This window comes from Garra rufa, chromosome 5 (genome assembly GCF_049309525.1).
Source record: "Garra rufa chromosome 5, GarRuf1.0, whole genome shotgun sequence".
In the NCBI taxonomy this organism is placed as follows: domain Eukaryota; kingdom Metazoa; phylum Chordata; class Actinopteri; order Cypriniformes; family Cyprinidae; genus Garra; species Garra rufa.
Genome location: NC_133365.1, coordinates 24,759,290 through 24,775,688, shown reverse-complemented (window position 1 = coordinate 24,775,688; position 16,399 = coordinate 24,759,290). Strand labels below are relative to the sequence as shown.

The window sequence follows — 16,399 nt, the reverse complement described above, 5'->3', positions numbered from 1 at the left end:
AACTTGTTCAGCTGTATTTGATTATGGTTGGAGCTGAACTCTGCAGGAAAATGGATGTTGAGATCCCCTGGTTTGGAAGATGCTTGAATGATACTTGCACATCTCAGCCTTCTGGAACATCTCTCAACATACCATCAACACATGCTCCATACCAAAGATCCCATAACTTTCATCATTCATAATGTTTATTGCTGTCAAATGAGCAATGGACTGAAGGTTTCATGTTTTTAAAAGGCAAACATATTTAACCCTCCACATAAAGAGTAAAAATGTGCATAGTTAGAAAACACGTTCACTCACAACCACTTGTATGTGGTTAAAACTGTGCTAAGTGGTTTCATTTGGCAAATCATAATCAATTATGTTTTCAGCAAATTATGTGAATGAGTGGTCCCTCTGGGTTGCCATCTCATCTTGTTGAACTCAATTAGCAGTAATTAACACATGCTAATGAGATGAAGTGGAATCCAAAACAAACAGTGGGAGCTCAGCCTCATATCTAACAGCAACAGAGGCTGAATACAGCAGTTCAGGTTGACCACGACCACTTCTGCAGACTAGTCTAAAAGACTCAGACTATAATTTATGCAGGATTGTAAATAAATTCAAACCAAGCTGAAGCAATGGCAAATAAACAAGATGTGTAAGCACTCCTGGTTTTTGATTTATTTGGTTGTTTTGAGGGTGGCTCTGTAACTCACCAAGTCTTTACACCCATTCAAGCACAAAAGACATTAAGTTTTACTATCAGTTGTATTCTTTCAAGCTGACTGCACAGGCTGACCACAATTCTTGTGTATTGACTATATTTTTCACCTGTTTGACATCCATTCCAGGCATAAAAGTGCAGGTTGGACACTGGTGAGAGATCACTTTCCCGGTGAGAATAAAGTCACGTCCTCTTTCACATTTATAGGCTATAAAATAAATTCTGTACTTCAGTGGCTTTGTGTCTACAGTGCATCTTTGTCTTGGCTTGCACAACAAAAAGTGAAACTGTCCTGTAACAGGACATTGATCTCCTGCGGTACTCACAAAATATTTTATTGAATAATAATAAAGATTTGTAATGGTTGTGTGCTAGTCCTGTAGTTCAGCAAAGAATACATTTATTATCTCCATTTTTTAGCATCTCCTTTTTTATTGGCATTTATGGTTCCATTTAGAAACTGTAACATCCATGGAACCTTTACACTGCACAAACATTTCTTTACAGTGGAAAAAGGTTCTTTAAATTATTAAAATGAATTATTTTAAGAAATGCTTCTTTCATGGCATTGCTGCAAATAAAATCTTTTTTTGGAATCTTTACTTTTAAGATGTCAAGTTCTTATCTTCAGTGTTGGGAAAAGTTACTTTTAAAAGTAATGCATTGCAATATTGCATTACTGCCTAAAAAAGTAACTAATTACATTATGTAGTTACTTTTTCTGGAAAGTAATGTGTTATGTTACTTTTGTGTTACTTTTTGAATCTGGGCAGGGCTTGTTTGTTTGTTTTTATTATAAAAAGTTATATTATTGACAAAGGTAAAATCCTTTTCACACCAAAAGTCTCAGGCTGAAGGAAAAGTAAATTAATGTCTGTACAGTAGAATGCAGAAAAAGAAGGTTCAACACTCAACATTCAAAAAAAGGAACAACAAATGTTATTTTATCTTGGATAATGTTTGCTTGTTAGTTTGGTTGAATTGGGTCAGCAGCAAAAACACTGGTTAATAAAAAGGGGATTAAATACATAAAGGATATTTGTATTATTTAGCATATTTAATTATTGCAGGTTTACATAATATTCTGAGTTGAATTTCACTGTTTTTTATTTATTTTAAGGAATACTGAATAAAATAATGCATTACTTTACTAGTTACTTTAAAAAAGTAATCTGATTAGTAACTCGCGTTACTTGTAATGCGTTACCCAAAACACTGCTTATGTTGACTTTATGGTTCTTTATGTTAGTACAATAAATGACCAATGATATTAATTGTTGAAGATTAACCATGTCAACAATATTTACCTAGTGCTTTAATGCTGAAGTAAATATTTTTTGTGTTTTGTTAATTTATGTCGCTCTATAAGCGATGGTCTTCATGAATTTTTAAATGCCTTTCAGCACCAACAGTTTACAATGTTAAAACTCAAAGAAACCCTAAATTGATGCTATTTTTCTAAATAGCATATCATCCATTAACAGGAAAAATGAAGCTCCCCTGTGTTCTTTACAGGACCGAGACATTGCTGATTTTCTAAGAACAATGGAAACGCGCAAACTCTATCTGGATCCTTTATTTTTATGGATGGTGGTGTTTTGACAGATTTAGAGGTTGACCCTATCTGTCACGTTTTGAATGATTATATTTTTAAACTTTTTCTGTAAGATTAGCTATCGCATAAACCACGCACATATGATTTAATTAAACAGTAAAGTCGTAAGAACACATTCTCTCATTGCATTGTCCAGGATCAAATCCCACGGCTAATGATATCTATAGCATACAGGCATGAGGCTTGTTAGCTGTCTGTTGTATCTCTCTCTGCAGCTCCTCTGATGGCTCCCCGTGCGCTGATAATATCTCCCAGCAGCCGGAGACTTTATATTATAATCATTAGTGATCCTTGCCCTCTCACCCGTACTGAAGAACAATCGCAGATGAACATTAATCTGAGCTGGAAACTGCCGTGGCCCTCTTTTCCCACATGATTGTCCAGGTCGTGTTTTTTTCAAATTGTGCATAATTTCTGGATCACTGTGGCTGAATTCACACACCCGTTTAAATAAAATATTTCAAACAGCCTCGGTTTCATTAATTACCCTGTGTTAGCTAGGTTTCACTGGATGCAGCCGACAAAACGAAATTACAGTGCTCCATATATAAAATCTTTACTATATCGCCTGTGATAGCCTATATTAACCTATATTGATGTGATTAACAATATAACATCAATAAGTGAAACTAAAAAATGTAAAACCATGTTTTCTATTTCTTATTTTATTTTGCAATAAATATTAGGCTATAGCCTAAACATCTAACAAAAAAGGCGAATCTTTACAATGCTTCCAATGGCCTTATAGGTAGCTTTGCTTAAATTAATAAAAAGCTTCAATAATCAATAGAGCCTTCTATACCGAGATTTACAAGATCATTGAAAAAAAGTGTAATCTGTCGCCAAGAAAAAGTCAGTAGCCTATTGTTCAGAATGTGCATTACTCAACGTCTTGCATTACATGAACTAATTATGAATTATCAAGCTTATTTCTAGAAACAATGAATGCATTTATCAATAAAGCAAAAAACATTCTGCATTAAAAATAGGCTAGTTTTATATACATTTTCCACTCCATTTCGGAATGTAATTAGTCAACATTCAAGTTTGTTTTGATAATACTCTATAACGTGTTGTTTCCAAATGGACTGTAGACAGCAGAAATTGCAGGGGAGAGTGCTTTCACCTAAATTGCTGTAATCTGATTGGTTCTGTTCCAACATGACGTCACATCGCAGGGAATAAGGTCTCTCGGCAGCATCCAAACGCATGCCAGCAGCTGAAGCAGAGCAAGATGCAACTGGAAATTACACACAAATAACCAGGGATATATGTGATGTGCTTTGAAATCGTTGATTTGAACTTTTTGTAAATCGAATTAAACACATTAATTGTTCTTGTTCAAGCGATGGGAGCATTGGAGATTCCGCGCGGTGTGTCGATTTAAATATAGGCACAATAAGTACCAATTCCATGAGATTGAACTAACACTTCAGCTAAAGTTTGTTTTTATTTATCTTAATGATAAAGCATCAGCGTATGCTTAATCGTCTAAAGAGGAGCTGACACCTGTCCGTTTCTGTGCTGCATCTATAGGCAAAATTTGGGATGCTGTATTATATCCACTGCCTGGCTTTTTGATGACTTTGATTTACTTGGACCAAGGACCACGAAGTGTTCTCTAACTTTTGGCAGAAGTCAAGCAGATTTTTGCCTTTAACCAAGGACAGCTACGTAGTGACTGGAGTCACAAAATATGGTCCACTGTGCGGGATGCGAGAGGCCTATTCTGGACCGATTTCTGCTCAGCGTCTTGGATAGAGCCTGGCATGCCAAATGTGTGCAATGTTGTGACTGTAAATGCAATTTAACTGATAGATGCTTTTCAAGAGAAGGACGACTCTACTGCAAAAACGACTTTTTCAGGTGAGCATTTGAATCGAAGAAAGCATCAAAGGACATTTAAGCTCTTGCAGTGCGGTTCCTGACCGTTCTGTATTAAAAACAGTCTTGAACTAGATTTTTTCCTCATTAAAAATCCATGTATGCAAACGCTATATAAAATACAGCCCAGCTATAATAATAAATGCACAATAAAATAAAAATCGACACAAGCGGTGCGAATTACATTCACAACCCCCGAATTCTAGACAACTTGTTACGTGACAGACTAAAACAGTTCTCTTTGTTTACAAGGTATGAATGTCAGGCAGGCAGGGGATGAGGTTTGCACCAGCACCTGACGAATGTGTGCCCTGCCTCGCTTCAATCTTTCGTAGCACACGCGTTTGTTTGCAAAAGCTCGAGCAAAGATGCGATAAGTGGATTTGAATAATGAATAAGCTCGAGAGGAAAGCCACAGACATCCAGTCAACACGGATTTGATAACCATTTCAGTGAACTGCATTTACATGGACGCGCAGGGACAAAAGAACGTATATTGTCGCTTGCGAAGTTTGGAAGAGGATATTCTGTTAATACATTCTGTCAAAGCAATAGCAGAACATATCAGCAACGCTATGCTGAAAGAAATGTATGTAGAAAATAATTCTGTAGACTACAGTAGTCCACGTATCTCTGTGGGTGGAAAAAGCATGTTTATAAAATGTTAGCAATTTTAATATAAAAAGTAAAATAAAAAGTAGGCCTAGCCTACATGTTTTTACCATATAGGGTAAATTATTATATTATAAAGAGCACGATGTAGGCTATTTTGTCTGTTAAATATAGTAAACTGTTTTTAGATGTAAAATTTTTAACCATTTAAAAAATTACAACGATAATTGTATATAGTTAACGTAACAATACAGCAAAATATTGTTAACATAATTATGGTTAAAAGGTCGTTCCCGGAATTGCCTGAACGAACTATCACATTTGTTTGGATTTAATTCCTAGAATTCCCTGCACGAACTATCGCATTTGTTTGGATTTTATTTTAAACAGTAGGCCTATCTTCTTATTTTTGTTATCAACATACTGCATTGGAATGTTTCACATTGCCTGTTGTTTAGTTAATGTTTATTGCAATATGTAAGTACTGTGCTCTTTATTATTTACCAGATGTTCGAGAGGCCAATTTTGATAAGCCATAATAAGGTTTTTCAGTTGCACCCGTGTTATTATCAGTAAATTTAACAGTATATGCAGCATAAAGATTTTAAGAGCTCAAATATGTTGATATATTTAATGGCATACAGTATAATCAGACAGTGTCTGTAATGCTTTTAAAACCGCCACAGTATTTTAATGCCAAGGTTGTGGCAACCACAACTGCCAGTTTTTTTAACTGTAAATTAAAGTAGAACTGTAGCTATGCATATAATATACTTATGTTTAATTATGAAACACACACACACACACACACACACACACACACACACACACACACACACACACACACACACACACACACACACAATTGGTAGAACCTACTTTTCGTGAAAATACAAACGAAAACAGCTCCGGTGACAGCAGAAACAGCTGTAACACTATTATATTTGCGTGTCCGTTTGCATGTGATTTTTGACTACATGTTTTAATTCGCTTATTTGACTTAATGTCTCTGTTGTTCTCGACAGACGGTATGGCACTAAATGTGGAGGCTGCGCGCAGGGAATCTCGCCCAGTGATCTAGTCCGGAAAGCGCGAAGCAAAGTCTTTCACCTGAACTGTTTCACCTGCATCATGTGCAATAAACAGCTTTCCACTGGCGAAGAACTGTACATTCTAGATGAATATAAATTTGTCTGCAAGGAGGATTACATGAATAACAGCACCGGAAAAGACACAAATCTTTTGTCAAGTGAGTAATTTGGGGATTGAAGGCCTTTTTCCTCACGGTCTGTTGATTCTGTAGGCTATGTAATTGTAATAAATCCTAGACCATATTGTTATTGTAATATCTGACAACGTGATGTCTTCGAATGTGTTGAACATAGCATTTTCAAAGAAAAAAAAGGCGCATTAGTTTGATGATATAGGCTAGCCTATTTCACAGTGACCTGACTACTAAACGTTTTACGTCCGTGCTTTTTACAGTTACTACGTGCAGTGACCCCAGCTTATCTCCAGAATCTCAAGACCCACAGGACGACTATAAAGACTCTGAGACTGGACACTTGTCGGACAAGGAGGTCTGCAACAATGAAAACGACGAGCAGAATCTGGGTGGCAAACGTCGCGGGCCGAGAACTACTATCAAAGCCAAGCAGCTGGAGACTCTCAAAGCTGCTTTCGCCGCCACCCCCAAACCGACCAGACACATACGAGAGCAGCTGGCGCAGGAGACAGGCCTTAATATGAGAGTAATTCAGGCAAGTACAAAAAAGAAAATAGGCTATGAAAGTTGTAAGTCTAGGCGCTTCGCATTGTGCGTAAAAACAGAACACTCCCGTTGTAAAATAATTGCGGATGCAGACGTTTTACTTGACATAGGCCTAGCCCATAACATTATTTTCATTTGTGTAACCGATGTAGGCCTATTTTTAATCGAAATAAACCAGTTAATTTAGTTAGCACATGATTTACCTAACCTGACAAAACATTTGACGTGCGGCGTTGAGTTGCTAATTGTTATTGCGGCCACAACAATATTATAAAACACCCATTTCAATAAACAGATGCCTACATGCAAGTAATAAGTAGAATAAACAGTTGTCTCTTCAAGTAATTTACCCTCAACTGTACGCCTTTTACGTTTCCAAGCACAGAATCCATCTTATGTGTGGTCACAAGTGCGCGTTGGCTATTTTACGCCTTCGTCCGCGGCTCATCCAATCAGGTTTTTAAAGTCAGAATTATTCGTTTAATATGCCAGTATTTACTAATGACGTAAGCTATGGACTACTTTAAACAAGTAGCCTAAATCAATTGCCTAGTTTACAGGGACTGCAATGATAATACATTTTAAAATTGTGTATAATTAGGCCTATAGTCCATTAAATGGGATAACAGGCTTGATGCAAACTGTCTGACACCTTACAAAGACACAGGGACTTAATAATAGCCTACTGCTGGTTTGTCTTTTGGCAGTAACCCGTGGCCATAACGAATGAGGTTTTAAGTACATGGAGAGAATTATGTGGCACAGTGGCAAGAATAATGACAAGTGATTTGGGCATGAACGTCAAATATGCTATTCTTCTTCTTATTATTTTTTTCTCGCCTTTTTTATCTAGGCTACGTGTATACTGTATCTAAATACCCTCCATAATACTGGAGTTAAATGTGTATTTTTTATAATAGTTGCTTAGCTCTTTGGTTTCCCACGTACTGTCAAACGATTTACTAACCTGCTTATTAACCTGTATATTAATGTCCTATTTATTTTGTGTATTTTCTGTCGTGCAGGTGTGGTTTCAGAATCGACGCTCTAAGGAGAGGCGCATGAAGCAGCTGAGCGCGCTGGGCGCCAGAAGACACATGTTCTTCCGCAGTCCGAGGAGAATGAGAGCGTTGGGCGATCGAATGGAACCTGGAGAGCTCATGGCCAACGGGCATTTCTCTTTTTATGGCGGTCAGTTCATATTCATGAATATTTATCGGAAACAAATGCATGACTGAATGGTATACTAAAAATGCTCGCCGCATCCAACTACAGTATATAAAGTATGTATATAATTGTTTTATACATTTTAACGTATGTATTATATGTTTTTTGCAACACATAAAAATAAGTAGCTTGTATGCAAGTATGTATATAAATGCGTACATGTGTTGCACAAAATAGGCCTTCATAAACAATTAAAAAATGTTAAGATTTAAGATTTATGTTAATATGTAAGCATGCATATATGATTTAAATCAATATATGTGACCCCGGACCACAAAACCAGTCATAAGTAGCATGGGTATATTTGTAGCAATAGCCAACACTGTATGGGTCTAAACGATCAAATTTTCTTTTATGCCAAAAATCATTAGGATATTAAGTAAAGATCATGTTCCATGAAGATATTTAGTACATTTCCACCATAAATATATTAAAACTTAATTTTTTATTGTAATATGCATTGCTAAGAACTTCATTTGGACAACTTTAAAAGCGAATTTCTCAATATTTTTTACACCCTCAGATTCCAGATTTTTAAATAGTTGTATCTCGGCCAAATATTGTCCTAAAGCTTATTTATTCAGACAGGAATCTTAATTTAAAATAATAATAATAATAATAATAATAATAATAATAATAATAATAATAATAAAATTACCCCTATGACTGGTTTTGTGGTCCAGGGTCACATATTACACAATTAATGTTTTCATGTTTACAAAAGACAAACATATAAATAAATAAGCAAGCTTGCATGTTGCACAAATATGACAAATGAGACACTGCAGGTGAATAGGATAAAACAAAAAAATTAACCAATAGTTATCACCTTACTTACCCAGTTGATTGATTACACTGATAATTGCAAACATTTCTGTATTACAAGTTTTCTAAAATGTTATGTTTAAATATGCAAATGAGGCATTATTTAATGAAAGATGCAGTAATTTGCATACATTTCTAGTACAAAAATCTAAACACTGGATCAAGTCATTTTCAAAATTCTTGTTTAATTTTTTTTTTGACATGAAAAAGTCAAATGTTTTTACAAAGGGGATTTTGTCTCATTTTGTCACTCCATAATTTAGAAAAAAACTGAACAGACAAAAAAAAACATGTAATTTTTTACCATTTTTGGGGGAATAAAATGTTGTATAAAATCAAGCTAATTATATATGAACAAACCCCCCTCTAAAAACCTTTAGGATATAGACAGGGGAAAATGTAAAGTTTGGTGTGTGCAAGTGCTGAAGTGGAGATTCATGGCTCAGTGTTTTGAGAAAACGGCCTTTAAAAATATATATTGTAATTGAAATCTATTGACACAAATAGATAAAGTGCTATAAAAGAAACACTTAACAGTGTATTTTGGGTGTTTTCTGTTCACTAGTCTGAAAGAAAAAAACACTTCATGAAAAACCAAAAATCTCAAACTTGACAGGTGCGTAAAAACAGCATTTTGCCTGCAGTGTCTCCCCTTAAGATTTAATGTTCTATTAATAGAAATATAAAAATACACACAAATATTGAGCAGTCCTATAATTTATTAATGTTGAGTGTTTAGTTGTCACCTGTACAGCCCTGAAAACTGCATTTTGCCTGTATATGTGTGGAAGTCTAATAAGAAGTCTTTAATGATCACATTTAATGACCATTTCATGACCATTTTTTTTTTTTTTACAGACTATCAAGGTGAATACTATGGCCCGGGGTCAAACTATGACTACTTCCCTCAAGGTCCGCCATCCTCCCAAGCCCAGACTCCAGGTGATCTAGGATTCATGCCCTCCTCCGGCCCAGCTGGAACCCCTCTAGGGAGCATGGACCACCATCATGGAGCACACCACCCCTCCACTGAGACACAATGCTTCAGTGAGATGATATCGCATCACCCAGGGGACTCCCCAAGCCCAGAGCCCAGCGCACCCGCCTCCATTCACAGTATCTCCACTGACATGTGTGACTCTACTCCACCCTTCACATCCCTGAACTCTCTCAGTGGCAACGGATACAGCAACCAACTGTCCTCAGAGATGAACGAGGGGACCGTTTGGTAGCAAACAACAGACTAATTCAGGATAAAAAGATGTGGACATGTACTGTTCATATGTGATTTTATAGAAACAATATTTCTATTTAGTTAATTTATTGACATAATTGTCTATTTATTTGTTCATTTGTTTACCTATTTATTTAATGTATTTATCTATTTAAGCAGCATTTGTGTATTTTGAAAGTGGAATGTCAAATATGGGTCTGCAGACCTTATAGCTGTGCTATAGACAAGGACAGTATAAGAAAAGCTGAAACAGAATGTTTATATTTACAACACCTGGCGTGTCTGTTCACATGTGTATCATAATCTGACGACCTCTTTGCCTTTCAAGGCTTTGCCATAATGACACTTGAAATCATCTCACACCAAAATCTTTCTCTGCTCTCCATGCGGTGGAGTTACGTTTCTATTATGATTTCCACCAAATCTCAGAGCGTTTGCCTTTAAAAGGGAAACTTAAAATTGTCGGGACAAACCCTTTATTTGAAAAGAAACATGACTTGAATTATAAGACAAAGTCTACCTTCTACAAATGATTTCATATGGTCAGTGGACAGAGAGCAGTCAATTGTTTACGTATATTTTCTTCAGGAGTTTAAATATCAACGATGACTTAAAAAAAAAACCTCTTGATACTGACATAAACTTTTTTTTCCAAGCAAGAAACCAAACTTTTGTATTAATTCAATTTATATTTGAGTTGTGATTCACTGTACTAGTTTGTATAATATTGTGTTTCCACAAAGAATACACTAAACAAAACCATAAACACATGTTGACAAAAGAAGCACAAATCTATAAATTGCATTTGTTTTTTAAACAACTCTATACTGAAATTGACTCAGTATGTATTAGTCTCTGAATTAGGGTTATCTGATAATCCTACAATGTGGAATTTTATAATCTGTAATAAAGCTGAAAAAAAAAGTTTGGAGAACAAACAGGGAGGACAAAATTGTATACTCTAAAAAATGCTGGGTTAAAAACAACCCAGCGTTGGGTGAAATACGGACAAACACAGCAGTTGGGCAGTTTTATTTAATTTAACTATTGCTAATAAATTACTATATTTCTTGCTTAAAATTAACCCAAAATAGGTTGGAAATTGCCATTTATTAATATGTTTAATAAATGGACATGTATTAATAAGTTGGACAAATAATAATTAAATATAAAAACGATTTAAAATGCTTATTAATAAATGTTCACCCTTAATGTAATGGTTGCTGATGCCTCTAGTAATTATGTGTCTGGTTTTTAATTTACAACATCTTTTGGGTTAATTTTAAGCCACCCTTATAGTAATTTAAAGTTAAATAAAACTATCCGGAAAGTCGGCTTAAACATTTAACCCAACCGCTGGGTCAAAACTACCCAATTGCTGTCACAGTCAGGCGGGTTGAGGAGTGGAGATGGAGGAGAAGAACTGGAGTAACTGAATAAATAAAGTTTATTAAACAAAACACTGCAAATGATAACAAATAAACAAAACCGGGAGCAAGAAATGAGCATAAGACAAAACAAACGGAAGTAACATATACATTGACCGACAAACCAGGAGTGCAAACACAGACTCTTAAATATAGAAACATGGGCGTGGTCACAAACAAGATAAGAGATGACAAGGGGGAAATACAAATATGGGCAAGACTAAACCAAAAGGACTAAACCAAAAGGGGGGAGAACAAGGACTAAACCAAATGAACTAGAAACATGGGGGGGAAAACACTTGGAAAACATGACAGAACAGGACAAAACACAGACATGATCCTGACATTACCCCCCCCCCCCCTCCCCCGAAGGCGCGTCTCGCGCCTAATAGCATCCAAAGGGGAGGGAGGGTGGGTGCCCTGGAGACCGCTAGGTAGGGACACAGGGGACACAGGATACAGAGGTGGTCTCCAGGGCGGATCAGGGAGCTCAGGTGGCCATGGCGGGTCAGGAAGCTCAGGGGGCCATGGCCGGATAAACAGTCCAGGAGGCCATGGTGGATCTGGGAGCTCAGGGGGCCATGGCGGGTCAGGGAGCTCAGGGGGCCATGGCCGGGTAACCAGTCCAGGAGGCCATGGCGGGTCAGGAAGCTCAGGGGGCCATGGCCGGATAAACAGTCCAGGAGGCCATGGTGGATCTGGGAGCTCAGGGGGCCATGGTGGGTCAGGAAGCTCAGGGGGCCAAGGCCGGATAAACAGTCCAGGAGGCCATGGTGGATCTGGGAGCTCAGGGGGCCATGGCCGGGTAACCAGTCCAGGAGGCCATGGCGGGTCAGGAAGCTCAGGGGGCCATGGCCGGATAAACAGTCCAGGAGGCCATGGTGGATCTGGGAGCTCAGGGGGCCATGGTGGGTCAGGAAGCTCAGGGGGCCATGGCCGGATAAACAGTCCAGGAGGCCATGGTGGATCTGGGAGCTCAGGGGGCCATGGCCGGGTAACCAGTCCAGGAGGCCATGGTGGGTCTGGGAGCTCAGGGGGCCATGGACAGGTGAACAGTCCAGGTGGCCATGGCGGATCTGGGGGCTCAGGAAGCCATGGCCGAGTAAACAGTCCAGGTGGCCATGGCGGATCTGGGGGCTCAGGAAGCCATGGCCGAGTAAACAGTCCAGGTGGCCATGCCGGATCTGGGGGCTCAGGAAGCCATGGCCGAGTAAACAGTCCAGGTGGCCATGGCTGATCAGGGGAGTAGCCCCCCCCCCCAAAATTTTCTTGGGAGAACCTAGAGTATAGTCCACCCAGGATAGCACGGAAGGGCACGCAGGAGAGAGCTCCGGCTCTGGAAGGCGCGCAGGAGAGAGCTCCGGCTCTGGAGGGCGCGCTGGCTCTCGAATGCTCACCTTGTTGGAGGTTCCACAGTTTGTCCTCAGCCCAGTTCATTTTCTTGTTGGGTCGGTCAATCTGTCACAGTCAGGCGGGTTGAGGAGTGGAGATGGAGGAGGAGAAGAACCGGAGTAACTCAATAAATAAAGTTTATTAAATAAAACACTGCAAATGATAACAAATAAAACCGGGAGCAAGAAATGAGCATAAGACAAAATAAACGGAAGTAACATATACATTGACCGACAAACGGGAAGTGCAAACACAGACTCTTAAATATAGAAACATGGGCGTGGTCACAAACAAGATAAGAGATGACAAGGGGGAAATACAAATATGGGCAAGACTAAACCAAAAGGACTAAACCAAAAGGGGGGAGAACAAGGACTAAACCAAATGAACTAGAAACATGGGGGGAAAAACACTTGGAAAACATGACAGAACAGGACAAAACACAGACATGATCCTGACAATTGCTGGCTATTTAAGTATTTGTGTAAAAGGATGTTTTTTATTGATATTGATTTTATTTTAGGACTTGGTAATAATAATGTTGCAAAAAAAAAAAAGACAAAAAGGTTCATAAAAACTACATTTTCAAGCTACATTTTGGACGTGTCAGAAGCCTTTATAAATTGCCCTATTTGGTAAGAGACATATATAGGCTGCATTATGTCTTTGGAGCATAAATTTTACATAATTTATCTAGTAATGTTATAAACATGTCAATGTGGCAGTAGAATATATAGTATATTTCAAGTTAAACCAACAACTTTGCAAAGTACAAACACAACATAAAAACTGAATCCTTGCCATTTTATTTTTCATTTATATTTTATATACTTCTATATTATACATGTTATATTTAATAACATGCAGCTATTGATTGAATATTATGTCAGGTGCTCAGTATTTGTTGCAAATCAAGACATGCATAATTTTGGTTGCCTTCACTTTTTTGTGAAAATGAAATAAATAAATGAAAAACATAGTAGTAACGAAAGCAGACCTTGTCGAAAAAAGTGCAGGTAGAATATATTATAGCCATTGTCACGATGCAGGCAGGAACACACGAACAACGACGTAAATAAAAGACGTATATTTAATAAATCCAACGGAATACAGGCAGACACAGGAACACCAGGGGAAAACATCCATATAACATTAAAGACCGACAAGAGTACTGGGAAAACACACACCTTAAATAGACAGACTAATACAAACACAGATGCAGACAATAAGGGAGAAACCAAAAACACTCAGAACTGCGGGAGAAAATGGGAAAAACCAACAAGAAAGTCTGGGGGTGTGACATTACCTCCCCCTCCCGGAAGGCACGTCCTCGTGCCGACAAACAGACAAAAGGAAACAGTACAAAGTCTTAGGAGGGGGCTTAGGTGGAGGACGGACTCCCGGGAGGAGGACACAAGATGGAGTCCAGGGTGGTGACTGAGGGAGGAGCCAAGGAGGTGACAGGAAGGGGCTGGAGCAGGAGGAGCCAGGTGGGACCCAGAACTCAGCCATGATGGAGTTCCAAGGTGGAGCCGATGGAGGGAGGAGCCATGGTGGAGGAGAGGCTGATGACTCCATGGGGCCGACCGACGGAGGCGGAGCAGGTGGTGGGAGAGCCCGATGCGGAGACGGAAAGCCGAAGATCTTGGGTGACACCACGGATACGGAGGGCCAAGGCGGAACCCAAGGCTCTGGTGACCAAGGCGGAGATGGAGATCCGGAGGTCCGCGGCAGAGCCGGAGTGACAGAGGGCCGAGGCTGTGCCCGCGGGAGGGAGGAGGTCCAACGAGCTGGTGGGACGGAGCGACGAGGCACAGCCGGAGGAGTATAGTCCAGAGGCGAAGGTGGGGTGACGACTGACCAGGGCGGAGCCGGAGGGACGATGGAGCCCGGTGGAGCTGGTGGACCGACGGGCGACAGCGGAGACGAGGGAGCAGAGAGCCGGGGTGGAGCCGCAGGGTCGGAGGGCCGAGGCGGAGTCCAGGACTCTGAGGCTGGAGACGATGGTGAGGGATCCTCCAGCCATGACACCGATGGAGATTGGCAGACCCGCGGCGAACCCACCGCACAGATGGTGGGCTGAGGGAGAGCAAGGGGACAGACAGCAGACAACGGGGATTCATGAAGGCTGGGCGGAACCAGCGGTGACTCTGGATGGCTGGGCGGAACCAGCGGAGATTCAGGCTTAGGCAGAAGAGGGAGGGTGGGAGGGAAATCCAAGCAGAAGGGTATTTCCGTGAAACAGTCAATTAAGTCCCCAGAGTGCTCTTGCTCACCCCCAGTGGTGGTGCAGTGGACGGGGCTCTCTACAGCCCTCTCTTGCTCCACGAAGCACTCCACCGTCGCGGATGTAATGGCCGGCTCACGCACCTGATCAGCAGTTTTGACCCCGTCGGCACTCCATACTGCTGTCGCTCCGGGCTCGGGCTTTCCGTCTGTGAAGGGCTCATAATCCGCGGGTCGGGGTGGCTGGCTGGGCTCTGGGTCCGGAGTGGCACTGGCGAGATGCTCCTTGGAACAGGCGGGGAACGCGGGTCTGTTTCTCGCCAGTGTCCACTCCACAAATGCGGCGAAATCCGCTCGAGGGCCATCCTCGGACGACGGCGCTCTGCACGACGCGTTGAGGCTAGCGTCATAGAACGTACAGAGCGCGTCGTCCGGGTAGCTGGTGGTGTTTGCTACAAGCTGGAACATGAATGTGTAACCCTCGAGCGGTAAATCCCCCTGCTTCAGCCGGAGAAGGATGAATTCAGGACGGAGGAGGGAATCCATGGGGGAAAACACTACGGAAACAAAAAGACTGAAAAACTGAATGATAAACAAAACGGGGTGGAATACGCAAAAAAAAAAAACTGTTTCGGTCGGTCTTTCTGTCACGATGCAGGCAGGAACACACGAACAACGACGTAAATAAAAGACGTATATTTAATAAATCCAACGGAATACAGGCAGACACAGGAACACCAGGGGAAAACATCCATATAACATTAAAGACCGACAAGAGTACTGGGAAAACACACACCTTAAATAGACAGACTAATACAAACACAGGTGCAGACAATAAGGGAGAAACCAAAAACACTCAGAACTGCGGGGGAAAATGGGAAAAACCAACAAGAAAGTCCGGGGGTGTGACAGCCATCCTAAACAATTTAAATAAATGTAAATTAAGATTTAATTCACAGTTTTGCCATTAGCAGTTCCTGATACAGAGTTACTTGTCTAAGTGAAAAACTGTTATAATGGCACTAAAAAGAAAACACAGTTCTAGCGCTCAGGAGTACATCCCCAAAATCCAGCACCAGTGCAGCTGAGAAACATCTGCCCGTTAATGATGTTGTGAAAAATGAGAAGCCAGCGAGAAAGAGAAAGGAAACTTTTGAGAAGCTGCTCTCTCTTAAATACATCAAATGGAGCATCCGCTCAAACCAGGCATCCATTACAAATCCACACCATCTCATCAGAATACAAAGTTTTGGTCAATGCCATCCGATTTTTATTCTGTGACATGTCATACATTTGTAAACACAGATGAAAACAACAGAACATTACCACTGGCCAAAAGAGAAAACGAGAGTTCCCTCAGTGTGTACAAAATCCCATCCCAACATCCAGCACTGAGGAACATCTCTTCATTAGTGCTGGTGAAGAACATAAGATGTCAGTGAAAAAGAGGAGAAGGATGAATAGTTCTGAGAAGCTG

General features: G+C 40.1%; 1 protein-coding gene across 1 annotated transcript; it reads left to right on the top strand.

Annotated features, from left to right (window-relative positions):
- The first annotated feature begins 3,642 nt into the window (after nt 1–3,642).
- lhx1b (LIM homeobox 1b) lies at nt 3,643–10,425 on the top strand. Its single transcript, XM_073839493.1, has 5 exons — nt 3,643–4,190; nt 5,846–6,069; nt 6,306–6,580; nt 7,617–7,782; nt 9,502–10,425. Exons 1-5 carry the CDS (start codon nt 4,021–4,023, stop codon nt 9,873–9,875), a joined length of 1,209 nt encoding a protein of 402 aa, XP_073695594.1. The 5' UTR covers nt 3,643–4,020; the 3' UTR covers nt 9,876–10,425.
- Nucleotides 10,426–16,399: the final 5,974 nt, after the last annotated feature.

Excerpts from the sequence above, each read along its gene's own strand:
- lhx1b (XM_073839493.1), top strand. The coding sequence starts at position 4,021 with ATGGTCCACTGTGCGGGATGCGAGAGGCCTATTCTGGACCGATTTCTG. Across the intron at positions 4,191-5,845 it reads TGCAAAAACGACTTTTTCAG|ACGGTATGGCACTAAATGTG; the intron begins GTGAGCATTTGA and ends TGTTCTCGACAG. Across the intron at positions 7,783-9,501 it reads GCATTTCTCTTTTTATGGCG|ACTATCAAGGTGAATACTAT; the intron begins GTCAGTTCATAT and ends TTTTTTTTACAG.